This window comes from Protopterus annectens, chromosome 4.part0, assembly GCF_019279795.1.
Source record: "Protopterus annectens isolate FY-2018-M chromosome 4.part0, PAN1.0, whole genome shotgun sequence".
Taxonomy (NCBI): domain Eukaryota; kingdom Metazoa; phylum Chordata; order Ceratodontiformes; family Protopteridae; genus Protopterus; species Protopterus annectens.
This window is the reverse complement of record NC_056733.1, coordinates 477324063-477345855: the sequence shown is the minus strand read 5'-3', so window position 1 is coordinate 477345855 and position 21793 is coordinate 477324063. Positions and strand designations below refer to the sequence as shown.

At 40.8% G+C, this 21793-nt stretch overlaps 1 protein-coding gene across 1 annotated transcript in view; it reads right to left on the bottom strand.

Annotated features, from left to right (window-relative positions):
- Positions 1-5701: 5701 nt before the first annotated feature.
- SELPLG (selectin P ligand) overlaps positions 5702-21793 on the bottom strand; it is a 327530-nt gene continuing 311438 nt past the window's right edge. The window contains exon 2 of the mRNA XM_044068404.1: positions 5702-8290. Within this exon, the coding sequence (XP_043924339.1) occupies positions 7060-8268 (1209 nt within the window). The 5' untranslated portion in view covers positions 8269-8290 and the 3' untranslated portion in view covers positions 5702-7059. The remainder of the gene's footprint in view (positions 8291-21793) is intronic.

The window sequence follows — 21793 nt, the reverse complement described above, 5'->3', positions numbered from 1 at the left end:
GTAACCAGCAAGAGAAAAGAGGGAAAGTTCAAGGTGATAGGGGGGGGGTAGGAGTACAAAGTATGAGGAGGTTAGGAGGGAATTGGCTAGAAGGTAGAATAAGTACTAAGTGAGGATCAAGGTTGTAGTAAATGGGAAAGTGGGAGATAGAGAAGAGACGTAGTAAAAAAGTGAGGAGAGGTAGTGGGAAATCAAGAGGGGTGAGAGCATGAACATTCCCAGTGAGATAAGAAGTAGGAATGGAGTAGGGTCTTGAAGGAAAAGTGGTTATTGGTGGTACGAATTTGTGGTGGAAGGGAATTCCACCACAAATTCCAATTACATATCTCTGAGATGTAATCTGTATCAAAATATCAGTTTTAAAATGCATAGTATATACCGCGAAACTCACTTTTAACAATACTGCATTTTAAAGGAAAAGAAATGTATGTTGTACAAACACTACACAGTTTACATCTTTAGCAGTACAGCTATAGCTTTAAGTAACTCCATGGTATCACATTTGGTTTTATGCTACAAAACAAACACAAACTGTTTTGCAAAATTTGTAAAAGTTATCATCCTGTAATCTTCTAATTCTGAAACTTTTTATACTTGTAAGTTAATGGAGCTTTTCTCCCCAGGACTCGATTGAAAATGGGTTCCTTGTGGCCCAATGAACTATCCTGGTAAGCAAAATGCAAATAAAAAAAAATTATTATTATGCCTCTGCAATATTTTTTTCTTCTTTAGAGAATAGTACAATAAACATATACATTACCTGTAATGTTTTATAGCCTCGTAAGCTGGAGTGTCCTAAAGCTATAGCTATGCTACAGAAGATGTAAACTGCAAAGTATTTACATTATTAATTCCTAATTTATTAAATCGTTGTGCGTTACTTTAAAATACAGTATGTTGACACAGGACTCTTGCAGTATGCACTATTTACATTGAAACAATTTATGATACAGACTGTATCCTGGAGATATCTTTCAAGTTGCATTTGTCTTCACATCAATAGAAGCATATAGCGTGCCAGGAGTGGTGTCTAACATTCACAGTTGGCATTTCGATGTTATTAGTCTCATTATTTTCAGACTTTGTTCTTCTGAATTTTCATTGTTTTTGTCTCGATCTTTTGTTATTGTGTAACTTTGAGCATGTGACATAGATGCACACACACACACACACACACACACACACACACACACACACACACACACACCATCAAACTTTCTTTTCTTCATTGCAACTGCCATACATGTATAAGCAATGGGATTCATTAATGCCTATGGTAAATGTACACTAAGTGTCCACTGTTCTGTGTGAACAGATAACACAAGCATAACACATCTTCTTCCTCCGAATTTTAGTTTTCCTACTGATTTTCTCACAGTCTCAAATATCAAAGGGGATTCATAAAGGTTACCACAAATTATAGACTACATGTTAACTTAGTGTAATCTTTTGAGTGACTAGAAAGCACAAAAAATATGGTAGGTATGTTGTTGAATACAGATGATGTACAATTTAGAGTAGGCGTTAATAAATCTGGTCCATAGTATCATTGACTGTTTAGACTCTAAGCATTTCTTTAAAGACAATGGTAATTCTGACTTCTTAAATACATCGTTTTATCAGAATATCTCTGCTGTTTATACTGCTTCATAAGTGATCGTGGCATTGGAGCTATTAAGCAGTGTGCAAGCATCTTGTCAGGCAAGTTGCTCAGATTTAAAGTCCCATGTTCCATTCCATCTAATGAATAAGTTAAAATATATTTTTGTATATGATTTTTGTAATCATATTATCTGTCTTATTTGCTTACCATTTGTAAAGAAGAAAGGTCCACCAGGCACAGACATCCATTTTTAAATGTAAAGGATGCCTTACATGTGAAATGGCTTGACTTAAGCTGTGATAGAAATAGTTCAAAGTTTGTTGCATCAACAAACAAACTGTATACTGACAACTAGATTAACTGTGAAATGTTATTACCAATTACACAAACTTTTCAAGAATGTTTCTATTGTAAGGTACATTTTTTTTATTAAAAAAAGTTTCCAAGTCTTTCAGTTGTGCATCTTTGCACTCCAAATGACCAAATATGATAATAATGTGCTTGTGTAGTTTATTTTATAAACATAACTTACTGAAGTAGAAGTCCTGTAAAATATTTGATCAAATTACACAGATCTTTAAATCACAATTACCAGAAAATGACATACTTAGAGTTACCATAGTATTTTATCAAATTACACAAATCTTCAAATCATACTTCCCAGAAACTCTCATACTCAAGCTAAACATAATAAAACAGAAACCTTTTATGCAATAGCAAAGCTCCCATCCTCACTCTAATGTGTGGATGACTGTGCCTCCCACACCACTCTGCTGAATTATTTCCACTCTAGAGTCACACCAACATGAAACGAGGGACAAAATAGGAAATATCAGAAATTACACATGCTCCCTTGTCTGAGATACAGTAAACTCAGATTAGGAATAATTTAGTATGAGTATTGTGCGGTGGTGGTGCCGTGGTAGCGTTGTCGCCTCACAGTTAGGCATTGCCCGTTCGATTCTTAGTTAAAGCGTCATCTGTGTAGCGACATACGTGAATGGGTGTTCCTTCGTTGAAGGTTGTGCGTTAGGCCCGGCAAGCCAGTACGCAAAAATCTACTGCCAATCACTAGCGGACCGGAGTTCCGCTATGGCGACCCCTAACCGGCGAAAGACACACACACACATTGTGGAGGGTGCATCACGATTTCAGGCATACAAGGGAAGGCTTGCGCTTGCAAAAGTATGTCAGATGACTACAGTTAACTAAAAGTCAGCAGTTTTTCTTTATACTTTTGGATAGCTTTTTAATACAGTGCTACACTCCTAACAAGCAGACACGCTGCATTGTTACACAGCAACACGTGCTTTAAAAAAAGTTGTTTATCATTACGTATCAGATAATGTTTAGGCTATTGTAAGCAGTTTCTGTCTTACACAGACTGTAAATTGCTATAGTTAGTATTAGTTTTCAGTCTCTGATACAGTGGCCCAGAGTTACAGTCTTGAAAAGGAGTTTGCCATTTGCTCACTGAATCTGAATAAGGACTGACATAGGCATTTTGGTCAGTTTTGATCTGAAATTCTGGGAAATATAAGAAGATAAGCTAAGACCAATATTTATCTTTATGCCGAAAGTACAGGGGGGTCCACTCCTACTTCCAAAAAATATAAGTTTGCACTAGTCCATGGTAATCTATACCATCAAGGTTTATTGCTTACTTTAATACCATGAAATGAACTGGGAAAGCCATCCAGCTGAAGTTGAATTAATTACATTCCAGCACAATTCCCAAGAAAACTTTTTTTAGTTAACATCTTACAGTCTGCTTATTTTAGCAAGGGAATGATTATGACACATTTTTATGAAATGTCCTTATGAGGGCAGCCACTGACCACATGCAGTTCTTTTCATCATCAAACAGTCATCGGATGAGACACATGTCAGTGCATTGTAGGTATTTTGTAAAACTCAGCAGTAGCTTCAGACTTTCCTCTGTAAAAATCAGAAGCCAAAGCTCACTTTTGGTTTGCCAACATGCGTTGTTGTACAGAAGAGTGTTATGAGGTTTATTTCGGTATTACATGACTCAACCTAGCAACACTCCATTAACATAAATAAGGCTTGAATAGAGCATGCTGCTCAAGGTGTTAAAATCTCCACATATGCATAAAAGCATTTAACAACTTGATTAAAATATCTTCTCAATTAACTGGCAGATCACAGCTGTGTTTAAATAAATGGAATGTTGTCATGTAAGCCTCATAACTCATAATTAAATAAAATTGCCCTCTTTCATGTGTGTGTGTGTGTGTGTGGGGGGGGGGGGGGCATGTTGGCAAACCAGACATGAGCTTCAGGTATAAATTTTAACTGTTACAGGAAAAAATTAAGTTTCCTCTGTTTTAAAGCACCTAAAATCCTCCAATATCTGTGTAACAAGGGCATTTAACACCATATAAAGTGATCCATCCTTGCATACAAGTCACAGCCAATTCCTACAGCAAACCCAGGAAAAGCCCACATCATCCATGTAGTTTACTAGGAAAGGTGGGAAACAGAAGTAAATTGACAGGCGTTTCTTCCATATCTCACAGAGCTATGAATGATTTAAATGTTGCCCCTCAACTTGTCATATGTCACTGGAACGTGGGAGAAAACCACAGCACCCAGAAAACTCCCAAGTGAACATGGGCGGACATGCAGACTCCACACTGATGGCACCCCAGCCAAGAACTGAACTAGAAAGCCTGTTGCCATGAGGCAGTGATGTAAACCACTGTCCCACACAAGTAATAACTTGCCTCAGATGTTAATGGACAGCTCCTTTGAGTCTAACCTTCCCACACACAAGCTGCCAAAAGCAAGATAAATTAGAGGAGTGTAGTCATACAAATGTCTGATAAAATATTGTATCTATGCCTTTAGTCCCCTAGTTATCTGTCACATCATTGCTTTTATTCCTTTTATCCCTTTTCACATCTTAACTTCCCTTTAATGCATCAAGCCAAATGTATGCATTGGAGATATTTCTTGCTCTGTGCCAGAGTATCATCCATATAGTGACAGGCTACTTCTAAGTGTGTGTGTGTGTGCGCTCGCACGCGTGCATGCGTGTGTGTGTGTGTGTGTGTGTGTGTGTGTGTGTGTGTGTGTGCATGTGTGATTCCTCTCAACCTCTTAGTGCAAGAAATCTGGACAAAGCCAAACATAACGAGGGTACAAAGGCCCAAAGTCAGGGACAGATTTTAAATACTGCATTTAGAAACTTAGAAATTTGTTAGAATAACCTGTTTTGCTCTAGCATGCATATTTCGAAGGATATGAAGTCTGAAACTGAAATATCTGCCATTATTTGGTAACTTCAATCCTCAGTAATTTGCTAGAAAACCACAAATGTTATGAGGAACAGACAAAAAATATGAAGCAAAAATGTGGAGAGGTATGGTATGTGTGAGTGTATACGTGTATGGGTGTGTGTGTGTGTGTGTGTGTGCTCGCGCTTCCATGCTGTTCTTTAGAAGAAAGTCCTTGTTATCTATAATGTACATATAAATACAGCTGTACTCCATGACATTCATGGTCTGCTCTTTTGTTCTTTCCTTTCTGACTTATTCTCCCTTTCAGTTCTTTAGATATGTTCCTCTTTTGTTGCAGACAGGTAATTTATCTTCGTTTAATCTAAAGAATATAGTTCACAAGTTGTATTCTGGATTCTGCTGAAAATTATAAAAATTATTTTCAGCATCCATGCTAAGTAAAAGTTTAAACGTAAACGAATGGTACCACTCAATCATATCATTTATTATTTACCATCCATCTTACTCATTTTCATTTTGATTATCTCCTGGGCTTTCCAGCATATGTTCAGGGTGAAATTGCTTGAGCTTCAGTACCCCACACAAAAAAAGGCATAACTCCAAGCACTTTTTCCCATAGAAAATCATTGCCAGTTTGATTTCTAAATGTGCACCAGTAATGATTCACCTCATTCGAGTAGCTGCAACCATGGAGTTGGAATATATGTTACAAAGGGTGGCCCCCACATTGGAGATGCAAGGGGCTTGCCTCCTACAAAACAAACAAGAACAAGGGGGGGGGGTCATCCTTTTGGATTTCAGGCACTTGTTTTTTTCTTTTTTTTTGGAATGTCAGCTTTCAGAAAGTCAACATTTCATAGCAGAACCATTCTCATAATAGTAAAAGGTCAGCCCATAGAAAATACTTAAAAACTTAGCATCAGTCTTTTATCCCATTTTGCCATTGTGGGTTTGTCCCAAGCTTTTTTTTATTTGAATGGCTCCGAGGTCTCCATTTCAGTCACCCATTCTGAAAGTGCACACCAAGAGTCAGTAACTTACTCTGTAAACAAGTGTTACTTTATATCTTAAGAAAAGTTTATTCCCACTATCAGATCCTGGGTCCCCTTCTTCCCCATATATTCTACTAGACTAGCATCATTCCAGTATTTTATTTTACATTTCCCCTTCAATATTATCATACTTCTCAACTTATTTTCTCAAGAATTGTAGATAATGCTAAAGTAATGGGGGGCAAAATCACACAATCAGGAATGATGCTTTTAAATATTACTCTAACTCAATTAATAGAACACCATATTTTGCATCAACATGCATTTTCTGAAGAAAAAGAAATAAGAAACTCTAATGTCTGGCATTATTGACTTGAGCAGAGCACACAGTGAGTTACCAGAAATTTTTACAAGGGATAGGGCAAATATGAGGCAAAATTAAGGACAGTTAAGCTGTACATATATTTACATTTTTTGATATTCATATTCTTTATGGTGACTATTTCTTATTTACAGTAATATGACAGAATGCTATTAATTACTGGAAACAGGCAGTGGAATATATATGTTGGACTGTTTTACCAACATCCTTTTGTACTTAGGCAGGCCTGCAACAAAACTTAGAATAGACTGCACATGCAGCAGCCCTCCCAGAAGAGTCCACAAAAAGAAGAAATTCAGTGGAAGTGAGTTCCATTTCAACAAGTAGAGAGTTCCACTTTTTCACTTGTTCTTTTATTTTTCAATTGTATGGCAGTGCCACCAAGAATGCGTTAACTTACTGTGATGTTGCTGGGTAACTTAGGTGCTACCTTGTACCATTACCTGACAATACTTTGATGGAATGAATTTTATGCAATTTAATGCCCAATGGTCATCACTTAAGTTATGTTATATACATATTTTTCCTAACTTGTTTATCTGCCAAACCTGAGAAAAGACACATAAGTAAAGATGCATCTGGCATTGCCCCAGTGTAATGGATGACTGTTCTATATCAGAGGGCGGTTCAGTATACATAATTTATAACTGGTCTCATTTGGAAGATTTTCGGTGTACAGAACCTTCTCAATTTACTGCTGACCATCATATCTGATTGGCACTGCTGTGGCTTTATTCCAGAAACCACTCATAACAGAAATTAGGCTAGATTTTTTAAATCTGGAATTAGAAAATTCTGTATAAAAATGCTCTCCGTTCCCTAGTGATCTGGTAAAAAGCTATTTAAGGTGAGATCATCCCCATCACTGTCATCAGAATTTGTGTTGAATGTTTTCAGCCTCTTTGGCTTCACTTTACTTTTCGGTATCCCATCGCTGTCCGGCAGGAGTGTGGATATGCACACCATCTCTGTATTGTTCTGATGGCTGACCCGGTAGTTTTGTTTGCTGGTTGACAACTTTGCTGCTAAAACAATAGTACAGATAATGAATATTGTGGCAATAGCTGCAAGAATTGCTATGGCAATCAAACACTGACCCACAATGGTCTCGGATTTCCCAGGATTGCTTGTAGTTCTAGACTCCTTGCCCGAAAGTGATGACTCTGTAGAAATGGTCTTTGTAGTAGTTACTGTAGGTCTAGAGCTGTCTGGCTCCTTTGTTGTTTTAATGTTAACAGTTGTTAAGCTTTTGTTTAAGTCAGGCTGTTTCACAGGATCTACAATAGACACAATAGTTGCATTTCCTCCAGAAGTAGATGTTAAAAAGGTCGTTTGATCAAGTAATTTAGTAGAGCTAGTTGTTATCACTGAAACAGATGCATGCTGCCATAGACCGGTGACTGAAGCATTCGGCTGAGTACTCATGTTAGTTGCATCACTAGTTAAAGCTGCAGACAGGTTGCTGCTTGAAGCTGTAGGCAGTTCTGTATAGGAACTAGTGGGCAAGCCAACAGAAATTTCAGAACTGCTAGTTGTCTTAGCTTGACTTACGCTGCTAGGGACTTCAGAATAAGCAGAATACATAGCAGTGGTAGCATTTCCTGAAAATATTTTCTCTGTGACAGATGTTGATGTTAACACAGAGGAAGCAGTTGGAGCACTTTCTGTATTATTGTTAACAGACTTTGGCACATTTTGAGATATTGTAATTTCATTTGCAGTCACTTCCTTTATTTCTGGAGTATATATAGTATGGTTGTCTGCCCCAGTATCATTGCCCTCACTTCCACGCTTTTTACGAGACTGAATAATAGGTGCAGATTTGAACTCTATTTGGTTATCAAGTGCATCCCAGGGCCGCTTGGCCTTCTCTTCTATAAGGATGCTAGAGCCCAAGATGATTTGGAGAAGTGAAAGGCTTTGCTTATCTCCAGCGGACTCTGTGTTTTTCATTACAGGTGCTGTATATGACATCCCTCGAAAACCACAGGCAAGAAGCAAGGTCAAAGTCCACTGTGATCTCAACATCTTTCTGGCAGGAAACTTTTGTCTGAAAAAAAAAATGTCAGGTTTAATAGAGAGAAATATTTTATTAAGGTATAAAACAAAGTTGTGTTCATATAAAATAAACTTCTGTAGGTACACATTGAATATAATCTGTTTGCATAACTTGGCAGTCTGATAAAATGTTTAAAACTTTTTTAAAGGAGGAATATCAGTCATGGAAGACATTCATTTTGTATTGATAATGTTAATATAAAATATACATTTCAAAGAAAATGCAAAGATATGAAGAATTATTTTGCTCAAATTTTAGAGTAGCTGATTACTGAATGTGAAAGATATTTACCTGGGCCAGTGAAATAGTTTACTTCAAAAATAGCACTTTTGTAGCTAACATCTACTCCTCCTATTTAATACAATAAGATAAAATAATAGTATAGAAGTCTTCTGTATGCAGATATCTTTTAGTGTTGCATGTTTTACACCATTACCTTTTTACTGCTTTGAAAAACCTTTCTTTAATAACAGATATCCACCTGCAGGTAAATATACGCAATAAGTGGAGCAACACATCTAACTGCTACACCTGGAAATTCTAAAACTCAGAACTCAAAATATCAAATTTGGTTATTTCAGTGTAGCTGCCACATATTTGTTAAAATGGCAAGGTCTTGTAATAAAAGTGATGTTTGTAGTTTGGGATATTTTCAATGAATTATCTCTATGGTGGAGAATTAGGACACACACACACACACACACACACACACACACACACACACACACACACACACACACACATTCATTTTGGGCTAATGCTGCTAGCCATACTTATCGTTCTGGTGTAATAATTAAGGTAGTAAGTAAGGTGTGCCCTGTATGCCTGGGTTTGATTCACACGAACACCTATGCATGTTGTATGTTGTTTAACTCAGCAGGTCACTTAATCTGATCAAATTTGCTGTTACCTATTAAAAACTTTTATGCCTAGTAGACTCTACCAGTTTTTATTTGTATTCATTCATTCTGTGATTTCTCACTGCAGTTTAGACTTGTATGGGAGCAAAAGCCTATATGCCAGCATTCACTGATAAAGGTGTAGTTAGAGCAGGACAACAGTATGCTAGATTTAACCATTATAAGTCAGAGGTGCTGCTGAGAAGGAAAAGGGAAGTCTCTACCTTTAGTAGCCTTGTTTTTCAAGAAACTATATAAAATGCTGAGAGATAACGTTTACTGTTACTGTCAGCATCACTACATTGTATCAACCACTAATAAATAGCTATGTTCCTAATATATTAGTTCTATTACACATGTTTACTGCCTGCTAATTAATGTACAGCAAACAATCAGTGATGCTATCCTTTAAAATGTCACTTGCTATCCTTTAAAATGTCACTTCTACTGCACAGTATTAACTACCTGATAATTAATGCACAGAAATATCATACTCATAGGTTCATAGGTTCATAGGTAGGTACTAGGCTATTGGCCCTAGGGCATAAATAAGCCTAGCTAAAATGTTTTGGCTTGGACCTCCCATGTAATTTAGTTCATAGGTTCATAGATTCATAGGTTCATACTAGGCTATCTGCCCTAGGGAATTTATAAGCCTAGCCAGAGTGTGTTTGGCTTTTGCCACCCATTTTAAATTAATTTTGCTATGCCCTTTTTCGAGGTTAGTATACTGTGCCTCTGTCTAACAGTGACACAGAAGTGATACCCGGGGTAAACCTACAATCTCCCATCCACTCATCAAGATTCCTCTTGAAGAGAGTCAATGAGGGACTCTGCCCAACCTGGACTGGGATTTTATTCCAGAATGAAGGGAGCCTCTGGGTTATGAATCTGTCCCTTCAGCATGTCCTATTTATTTCTGTGCTGAGGTTCAAGTCTCTCGAGCGCGTAGCTCGATGGGATTTGGATTTTCTGAGGTGCAGCATGTCCATTAATTCCGGGTTGGACATGGCTTTATACGTCAGGCACAGATCGCCTCTGAGCAGGTGGTATGCCACTGAGTAGAGCTGGAGTTTCTTTAACCGGGCAGCATATGGCATCTGTTTGAGCCCTTTGATCCTCTTGGTGAGGTACTTTTGGGGTCTTTCCAGTTGCTGCAGGTGTCTGGTAAGGTACATCCCAAAAGGGGCATTGTACTCAATTATCGGCCAGATGAGGGATGAGTAAAGAGGCACGATGACCTCCCCTGATCTAGATGTGAATCCCTTCATGATTAGGTGGGCTATATAAAATGTTTTTCTAACCACTTTGGCCACGTGGTTGTCAAATGAGAGATTGCTATCAGCTTGGGTCCCCAGGTCCCTAATTACTTCTTCTGTGCTTAATGGATTACCACCTATGTGGTAATTTGTGGGCACTTTGTTTTTGCCAAAGGGGATGACTATACTTTTTGGTGTTTAGCTTGAGGCCATGGCTCTGGCACCAGTTGTCTGTTTCTATGAGGACCTTTTGGAGGATGCTTGTGTCGGCTGGAGAGTCGATTATGGCACCCAGTTTGCAGTCATCTGCGAACTTGGTCAGCCACAGTCCTTCCATGTTGGCCTGTACCTCCAATAAATATATACTGAACAAGAGAGGTCCCAGGACTGAGCCTTGTGGGACGCCACTTGCAACTGGTTTGGAGTCTGACATGACTCCAGCAATTCTAACCATATGGGTTCTGTCCTTGAGCCGGTTTGCAACCCATCTAGTGACATAGGGGTTTATATTTAAGCTGGTGAGCTTATCTATAATGCCTGAGTGGGGTATTGTATCGAAGGTTTTTGCGAGGTCCAGGTAGGCTGTGTGGACCACCTTCCCCTCGTCAATGGCCTTGGTGACTGTTTCAAAGAAATCAACCAGGTTTAAGAGGCAGGATCTGCCCTTAACAAAGCCAAACTGGGTAGGATCCAGTGTCTGCAGGTCCCCAATATCTTTATTTATGAGGTCCATGATGATCCTTTCCATAGCTTTGCAGACCAAGTTAGTCAGGCTTATGGGGCAATAGTTTCCAGGATCCGTTGAGGCACCACCTTTGTGGAGAGGGACCACTGTTGCTGTACGCCACTCTTTGGGTACATATCCTGTAGTAAGGCTGAGATTGAACAGTAGTTTTATGTTTGGGTTTAGCTCTTCTTGAAGTTCATGTAGGATGCAGCCCGGGACACCATCTGGTCCCACTGATGCTGTGTTTTTTGCTTTGGAGAGGGCAGCTCTTACCTGAGCATCTGTGATGTCAGGTGGGCAGCACTCTGCTGGAATAGATATTTGCTTTTTTGGTGGGGAGGGGGGGAGTTTGCGCTGAACCTGTCAGCTAGAATGTTGGCAATGTCTGTGGGTTTGGTGTATTTTTGTCGTTTTGGACTAATTCTGAGCATATCTGGGAATTCCCACCCAGGTTCCTAACATAACTAAAGAAAGCCTTGTGATTATCCTTAGTGTCCTGTGCAATTTTTCTCTCGAAGCTGGCCTTAGACGATTTTATGTGTGCCCGTAGTTTTTTGCTAATACTGATCAGAGATGCCTTCCCTTTTTGGGATTTTGCTCTATCATGTAGTAGCTTCCTCCTTCCATTGTATAGTTTGTTTATGGCTGGGGTCCACCAGACAGGACGCCTGCCTTTGGAGGATTGGGTCTTGGTTTTATTTGGGATTGCATGATCCATGCATTCCTGAAGGTGTTCATAGAATACGTTTATAAAGGATTCTGCGGTCTGGGCCGTATTTTCCACAGGCCCGGGGGCTTTGAAGGATTCCACCTCGGTTTTGAGGAGTGTGAAATTTGCTTTAGAGAAGTTTTTCACTGTTTTTTTCAGGGCAGGGAGTGGAGTCGGGATATGAATATCCAGTGAGATTAGTTTATGGTCTGGTCTTACCAGTGAGGGATACACTTCTGGTCTGGAGCATAGAGTCCCCATGTTGGTGATGATCAGGTCCAGTATGTTTTCCCCTCTTGTGGGAGTGGTAACAAGTTGTTCCATAGCATTTGAGTTTATAAATTCTAGGAACCTTTGTGCTAGGGGTAGTTGAAGTCGCCCAATATAATAGTGTTTGGAGAGACCTTCATATTTTCCAGTGTTCTCAGGAAGGCCGAGTGGGGTTCCTGGGTTTGGGAGGGTGGTCTGTAGCAGGCTATAAACTGGAAGGCAGTTTTACCCACTGTTAGTTGCACATGGATAGTCTCTGATGCTTCGTGCTGTGCCACCAACCTGGAGGTGTGGGTATCTTTGACGAATATTGATACTCTCCCTCCTTTTGTGGTTTGGTCCAAGTTTTGGGGCCGAAAAGCATGGTATGAGGTATAACCTGGTAGTGCTGGGGTGCTCTCGGGAGCCTTGAACCAGGTTTCTGTTACTGCACAAATATCGATGTTCTCCATGCTAAGGAGAGTTTCGAGTGTGTGCATCTTGAGGTTTAGACTTCTGGCGTTGAGTAGCATTACTCTTAGTTTCTTATCCCTTGTGATACCTATGGAGGTGGGTTTGTCTTTTGAGCCTTGCCTAAAAAAGGCACTATGGGGGTAGCAAGAGCCTTTGTCAATATCCGAAAGCCCAGGGGTGACAGGTGCAAGCAGTCCCTAGCGAAGCATCATGGCTTGTCGAGCATGTCATCCCAGGCTGACAGGCACTGGATCCCCTTTGAATGACACCAATACTTAAGCCAATTGTTGAAATTGATCATCTTGTCTTCATATTGTGGCATCATTCTTGGTGAGGGTAAGATGCTACTCAAGGTCAGGGTCATACCGGCCTGGGCTACGTGCTCAGAGAGCTCCTCTATGTCTCTTTTCATGTAGTCCAGGGAGGTACGTCTCAGGTCATTCACACCAGCATGGACAATGACTGAGTCATATTTGTACTTGCCTTGGAGTGACCTGAGTGCTTGTGTTATGTGGTGGATCCTAGCGCCTGACAGGCAGCTCACCGTGACCTTCTCCTTGTTCAGCCTGGTGAGCGGGACGTCAGTGTGCCTGACGATAGAGTCACCTATTACAAGTGTATCAGGTGTGTTGTTTAGCCTTAAGGGCTGTGACTGTTTGGCACACTGGCTTTGTGAGCTATGTGTTGCAGGTGTTTTGTTTTGGGGTAGCAGTTGCTTGGGTGTCTGCTTTGGAGGTCTATGCTGCTTAGGCAGATTTTTATTTAGAGCCTCCGAGTATGTTTTTGTGTGTTTATGTGTTTGATTTGCTGTCATGGTAGGTCTATGTGAGACTGGAATTGTAGTGAGTGTGGTTTCCTTCTCCTTCTGACTGGTTTCGCCAGTACTGAGTTGAGAGAGCTTAGCCTCCAGTATGGCTATATGGTTGCATCTCTCACATGTGTTGGAATTTGTTGGGAGGAGGAGAGGGTTGTCTGTGTACATGAGGCAGTTGTAACATTGCTTCAAGATTCCCAGATTCACCAGCTGGACCGGAGAGGAGATTGACAACTGACCTTTGGACATGCTAGAATAGTATTGCAAATTCCTTTATAATTGAAAAAAGGGCCAATGGGGAATGAGGTAGTCAAGGGGGGTTTGTGAGGGTGTAGTGCTTTTAATATTTTAGTGCTGACTTATATAATTGTTTCAGTGAGCAAGTGCCAGGTAACTTAAATGCAATGTGTTACAGGTAACTTAAATGCAAAAATGACAAACAGTAACTTTCTTTCAAGTGAAACAAGGAAATAAGTACAGTATGCAATGCAGATATCACTAGGGATCCACAAAAGCACTGAAAAGCCGCATTTTAGGTGTAATTAGCATTTTAGGGAAATAACAAGCAAACAAACTACAAGCATACAAATAAAGCTAGATTCAGCAGGCCTGGATCTAGTCTATGCTACAGCAAACAAGATGTACCAATTTCAGTAAGAAGCAGTTTAAATATGCAGGCACTATAAGCCTTTAACCAGAAATTCCCAGCTCAGAAGGGCAGAGTCCAGCCTCTCCTCCCACAAGAGTGAAGACCACGAACCCTTTTAATGTAAAATAACTGGCCTGAAGCCCAAGTGCTTAAACCAGAATTAATACACTTTTAGAATAAGAGACACTGAGCCCTCAATCAGCAGTTCCCAACTTAGAAGGATGTAAGTTACCTGTCCTGCCACCACAGTGCAGGCCACAAACCTTCCTAATGTAAAACAACTGGTCTGAAGCCCAAGTGCTTAATCCAAAAGACTTAGAATGATAGCTACACTTTAATCAAGTTACTACCAAGCAGTTATAAATACAATTCAATACTTTAAAGAATGCCTGGATTAGTGCTCAAGTTATACAAACAAAGCTAGATTCAGCAGGCCTGGATCTAGTCTATGCTACAGCAAACAAGGTGTACCAATTTCAGTAAGAATCAGTTTAAATATGCAGGCACTATAAGCCTTTAACCAGAAATTCCCAGCTAGAAGGGCAGAGTCCAGCCTCTCCTCCCACAAGAGTGCAGACCACGAACCCTTTTAATGTAAAATAACTGGCCTGAAGCCCAAGTGCTTAAAACAGAATTAATACACTTTTAGAATAACAGACACTGAGCCCTCAATCAGCAGTTCTCAACTTAGAAGGATGTAAGCTACCTGTCCTGCCACTACAGTGCAGGCCACAAACCTTCCTATTGTAAAACAACTGGTCTGAAGCCCAAGTGCTTAAACTAAAAGGCTTAGAATGATTTACACCGAGCAGTAATAAATACAACTGAGTACTTTTAAGATGACGCAAAAGCAAAATAAGGTAGGAAGAAACACAAATACAGTAAAAGCAGATAATTTTTTTTTTTGAGTGAGCAAATGAAATGGGCCTAGGGTTACAGGACAGAAACAAGTGCAAATGCAGGCCTTTAAATCAGAAAGCTGAGAGAGATGGAAGACCGCCCAAATGGCCAATAACTACAAATTCTAGGCCAGAACCACTCCTTATGTGGTAGACAGGTTACCTAGTGCTTACCACTCCCACTGATAAGCTAGAAGGCTTCCCTCCAACACAGAAATTCTTGGGGGCACAGAAGCTTACAAATAGTCCTGGATACAGCAAATCTGTATCTGGAACACTAATTACAGGAAAGGTAGGAAACAGGCTTACAATTTTTTTTTTCAGAAAAGTAGCAAAAACAGTAGTAAAAACAATTCACATGCAGTGCAAGCTGGCACACTTGGGTATGTAGCAATATTAGTCCACACACAGTTTGAAAAAATGTAATTAAATTAAAAAGGACTAAAACCAAGTGCAGAAAGGGTTTATTAGGTAGAATGCGGTAAAGAGATGGGACAGGGGGAGTGTCCTAGATCAAATCTACAGTGGGATGGGCACTGCAAAAGCCACCAAATTTAAACTACAACCAAGAACAAGAAGGGGGGTGGGGAAACCAGCCCAAGTGCTTAATCCAAAAGACTTAGAATGATAGCTACACTTTAATCAAGTTACTACCAAGCAGTAATAAATACAATTGAATACTTTAAAGAATGCCTGGATTAGTGCTCAAGTTATACAAACAAAGCTAGATTCAGCAGGCCTGGATCTAGTCTATGCTACAGCAAACAAGGTGTACCAATTTCAGTAAGAAGCAGTTTAAATATGCAGGCACTATAAGCCTTTAACCAGAAATTCCCAGCTAGAAGGGCAGAGTCCAGCCTCTCCTCCCACAAGAGTGCAGACCACGAACCCTTTTAATGTAAAATAACTGGCCTGAAGCCCAAGTGCTTAAAACAGAATTAATACACTTTTAGAATAACAGACACTGAGCCCTCAATCAGCAGTTCTCAACTTAGAAGGATGTAAGCTACCTGTCCTGCCACTACAGTGCAGGCCACAAACCTTCCTAATGTAAAACAACTGGTCTGAAGCCCAAGTGCTTAAACTAAAAGGCTTAGAATGATTTACACCGAGCAGTAATAAATACAACTGAGTACTTTTAAGATGACGCAAAAGCAAAATAAAGTAGGAAGAAACACAAATACAGTAAAAGCAGATAATTTTTTTTTTTGAGTGAGCAAATGAAATGGGCCCAGGGTTACAGGACAGAAACAAGTGCAAATGCAGGCCTTTAAATCAGAAAGCTGAGAGAGATGGAAGACTGCCCAAACGGCCAATAACTACAAATTCTAGGCCAGAACCACTCCTTATGTGGTAGACAGGTTACCTAGTGCTTACCACTCCCACTGATAAGCTAGAAGGCTTCCCTCCAACACAGAAATTCTTGGGGGCTCAGAAGCTTACAAATAGTCCTGGATACAGCAAATCTGTATCTGGAACACTAATTACAGGAAAGGTAGGAAACAGGCTTACAATTTTTTTTTTCAGAAAAGTAGCAAAAACAGTAGTAAAAACAATTCACATGCAGTGCAAGCTGGCACACTTGGGTATGTAGCAATATTAGTCCACACACAGTTTGAAAAAATGTAATTAAATTAAAAAGGACTAAAACCAAGTGCAGAAAGGGTTTATTAGGTAGAATGCGGTAAAGAGATGGGACAGGGGGAGTGTCCTAGATCAAATCTACAGTGGGATGGGCACTGCAAAAGCCACCAAATTTAAACTACAACCAAGAACAAGAAGGGGGGGGTGGGGAAACCAGTTTCAACAGCACCAGTTTCAACAGAGATGTGAGGAATCAGAGTGCAAATTATAAAACCAAAGAAATATATACCGATCTCTGTATATTTGCAGAACACTAAGACAACAGATATCTAAGCAACAATTTAGCTCTATAATACAGAATAATACAGAAAAATATACTCAGCTCTATATATTTGCAGATAGTCTTGTGAGGCTGTCTCTCAACACACAGGTCCACTTTAAATTAGTTACCTGCGCCTCTGTTGAGCAGGGCCACAGAAGGGATTCCCGTGGTGAATTTCCTGTTCCCCATCCACTCATCAAGATTCTTCTTGAAGAGCGCTAATGAGGAGCTCTGCCTCACATATATGGGGACCTTATTCCAGAGCAGGGGGAGTCTCTGGGACACGAATCTGTCCCTCTAACAAGTCCTGTTTATTGTAGTGGTTAGGTTAAGGTCCCTAGAGCGTGTAACTCGGGTAGATTGGGTTTTTCTTAGGTGGAGCATTTCCAGCAGTTCTGGGTTGGACATGGCCTTGTATGTCAGGCAGAGATCACCTCTGAGTAGTCGGTATGCAACCGAGTGCAGTTGAAGTTTTTTTAGCCTGGTGGTATAGGGCATCTATTTTAGGCCCATTATCCTCTTGGTGAGGTATTCTTGATGCCTCTCCAGTTGTTGCAGGTGTCTAGTAAGGTACATTCCAAATGGGGCATTGTACTCAATAATGGGTCTAATGAGTGATGAGTAGAGGGGGACAATAACTTCCTTTTTTCTAGATGCAAACCCCTTTATGATAAGGTGGGCCATGTAGAAGGAGTTTCTAACCACCGTAGCGATGTGGTTATCGAAGGAGAGGTTACTGTCCACCTGGGTCCCTAGGTCTCTTATCACACTCTCTCTGTTAAGTGAACTGCTACCAATGTGGTAATTCATAGGTACTTGTTTTTTCCCGAAGGGGATGAAAATGCACTTTTTGGCATTTAGCTTGAGGCCATGATTTTGTCACCATGTATCTGTTTCAGTGAGAACCTTTTGAATGATATCTACGTCAGTAGGAGTCTCGATTAAGGCACCCAGTCTGCAGTCGTCTGCAAACTTTGTTAGCCATAGTCCCTCTGTGTTTGCTTGTACCTCAGAGAAGTAAATATCCAACAGAAGAGGTCCCAAGACTGAGCCCTGGGGTACTCCACTTGTCACCAGTTTGGAGTCGGACCTAGCGTTTCCTATTTTCACTGTATGGGTTCTGTCCCTGAGCCAGTTAGCAACCCGTCTTGTAACGTAGGGGTTTGTATTTAGGTTAGTGAGTTTGTCTATAACTCCCGAGTGTGGAATGGTATCAGATGCTTTCGCAAGGTCAAGGTATGTTGTGTGGACCATCTTTCCCTCATCAATTGCTTTGGTGACTGTCTCAAAAAAGTCAACCAGGTTTAGAAGACATGACCTGCCCTTTACAAAACCAAACTGAGTAGGGTCCAGGGTCTGTAGGTTCCCAATGTTGTTGTTTATGAGTTCCATGATGATGCGCTCCATGGCCTTGCAGACGAGGCTCGTCAGGCTGATGGGGAGATAGTTCTTGGGGTCGGTGGTGGCTCCTCCCTATTGAAGCGGGATGACCATTGCCATGCTCCACACAGTGGGCACATAGCCTGAGGCGAGGCTGTGGTTGAACATGGCGCTTAGGTGAGGGATTAGTTTGTTTTGGAGTTCATGATTTTTTGAGGTTTCTGTGTTCTACAGCTAGGAATTGTAATAGTGTGCATTACTATAATTGCCTGCTTACGGTTAAAAGCATTCTCTAGTGTCTGCTTGCTCTTTGATCTGTTTAAACCGTTCATTTAGTGGCTACAGCTAGGAACTGTAATTTTCCCACCCACCTTCCCTAGTGTTGTGGTATTCTTATACTTGGTGGCTTTGCAGTTGCCCGCCCATACTGTATATTTGATCTGTGACACTCCTCCCAGTCTAGTGTCATTAGTTCATTCAATCTAATAGAGAACATTTGTGAAGGCCAACCCACTCAGATTCTTAACGTTGAATTAACTTCTGTTCCAGCTTTCTTCACTTCCACTTTACTGAAAAAAAAAAAAATTTTTAATGAAAAAAAAATTCTAAGCTTACTTCCCCCCTTTCCTGTGGCAGGTCTTGTCCAGATACAGATTTGGTATATCCAGGACTGTTTGTGAGCTCCTGAGCCCCCCCCCCCCCACTTAACTAAGGTTAAACTATTCCTGGCGCCATAAAGTCTGCTCTTCAAATTTTCTCTTGCAACTAGCCAGCTTTTTAGTTTTAGCACTCAAATCTGTTTCTTTGAGCTCAGCACTTGTTCAGAACTTGTTGTAAGCACTAAATAAGCTACAAATTACTACAGCACTCAACTTTCCTCACTTGTCTAGAGGAAAACAGTTTTTAGTACTTAATAAATAAGCACCTATCCAGGCATGTCTAAAGGTTAGCTCCCGGTGTTTTCTCCTATCTACCCGATGAATCTAGGTATCTTGGGACAATGCAGCAATTGCCTCATGTACACAGACAACCCTCTCCTCCTACCACCCAACACTACGACATGTGAGAGATGCACTTATATAGTCAAACTGGAAGCAAAGCTCTCTTCACCGAAGACTGGACTAGACAGTCAAGAGGAGAAGGTAAACACTTGCACCGCACCACACTCATCACATAGTCCCTCAAAACCTACACCACCAAAACACACACACAGAAGCACAAAACACACATCTATTTTCGTGGAGGCTCTCAGTAAAAATATGCCCAAACAACCAAGACCTCCAAAGCAGAAATGCAAGCACCCTCCACCCCCCAACACAACACAAATGACACATAGCCCACATACTCAGTGTGCCACTCAACTATAGCCCATAAGTCATAACGTACCCAACACTCTAGTCATAGGTGACTCTATAGTCAGGCACTCTGATGTCCCACTCACCAGGCTAAACAAGGAGAAAGTTACTGTCAGCTGCCTGTCGAGTGCCAGGATCCGCCACATAACGCATGCCCTCAGGTCACTCCACAACAAGTACAAATATGACTCTGTCATTGTGTCATTGTCCATGTTGGTGTGAATGACCTGAGATGTACCTCCCTGGACTACATGAAAAGAGACATGGAGGAGCTCTCTGATCTTATAGACCAGGCAGGTATGACCCTAGCCCTGAGTAGCATCCTGCCATCACCCAGAATGATACCACAGTACAAGGACAAAATTATTGACTTTAACAATTGGCTAAGCTTCTGGTGTCATTCTAAGGGAATCCAGTATCTGTCTGCCTGGGATGACATGATCGAAAGACCATGCTGCTTTGCCAGAGATGGCCTGCACCTGTCACCCTTGGGATTCCGGATACTGGCAAAGGCTCTTGCCACCTCTATAGTGCCTTTTTTAGGCAAGGTTCAAATGACAAATTCACCACCATAACAGGTACAAGCAAGCAAAATCTGAGGGTAATGCTACTCAATGCTAGAAGTCTAAACCTCAAAATGAACTCACTCGAGGCACTCCTTAAAATGGAAAACATCGACATCTGTGCAGTGACAGAGACCTGGTTCAAAGCTCTAGAGAGCACCCCTGCATTACCAGGCTATAATTCATACCACACCTTCCAGCCACCAAACCTGGACTGAAACAGTAAAGGTGTAGACGTGTCCATATTCATTAAGGATATCCGCACCTCTAAGCTAGTTGCTCAGCATAATGCATCCGAGATTATCCAAGTTCAACTAACTCTGGGCAAAACCGCAATCTAGATTGTAGCTTGCTACAGACCCCCACCATGCCCCAGGATTCCCACTCCTCTTTTCTTGATACACTGGAAAATATTAAGGTACAACCCAACACCCTAATAAAGGGTGATTTCAACTATCCCACTATTAACTGGGAAAACTACTCATGTACCAACTCTTTTGCTCAATGTGTTCTGGAAATCATCAGTTCCAATGCCTTAGATCAACTTATCTACACCCACACAGCAGCAATATCCTAGACCTGGTCATCACAACATGGCCGACTGATGTTCCACACCAGAGGTCAGCTCCTCGTTGGTCAGATCCAACCACAAGCTAATCACCCTAGACATTCACATCCCGCTCACATCCCCTATTAGGAAAACAACCGTAAAAAATTACTCCAAAGCCAACTTCATGCTTCTTAAGACAGAAGTGGCAAACTTCACGACACCCATGCAGATGGACAATAGAGTTATGACTGCTGAATCCTACACAAATGCACTTTATAAGCACTTACATATGTACATGGATCGTGCTATCCCTAACAGAACTAAGATGCTATCCTCCAAAAAAAGGAAGCAAATCTGGTGGTCTTCTGCCATAAACAAACTCTACAACAGAAGAAGGAAACTGTTGCAAAAAAAAGAGTAAAATCCCAAGATTGGGGGAAATCCCTGGTCAGCCTCAGTAAGAAGCTGAGATCCCTCATAAAATCCTCCAAAGCTAGTTATGAAAACAAAATTGCCACTGATTCTAAAGACAACCACAACACATTCTTTAGCTATGTCAAGAATCTCAATGGCAACACTCAGATCTGCTCTGAGTTACAGCACAATGACACTAAATATACAGAACCAACTGATATTGCCAACATCCTGGCAGATAAGTTCAATGCTAACTTTACCCCCCCCCTTCCATCTTTATACCGGAAGAATGCAAAGTTCCTGTAATCACAGCTGCACAGGTAAAAACCTCACTCTCCAAAGCTAAGAACACAGCATCCATGGGACCTAACAACATCACAGGCTCCATTCTACATGAACTACAGAATGAACTGGCACCCCACTTAAGTACCATGTTCAATCATAGCCTCACCTCAGGCTTTGTTCCCATTGAATAGCACACCGCAACGGTTATCCCACTCCACAAAGGGCCCGCCCCATTAGACTGACGAGCTTGGTCTGCAAGGCCATGGAACGTATCATTATGGAACTCATAAACAAAGACATTGGAGATCTCCAAACTCTGGACCCCACACAGTTTGGGTTTGTAAAAGGCAGATCATGTCTCC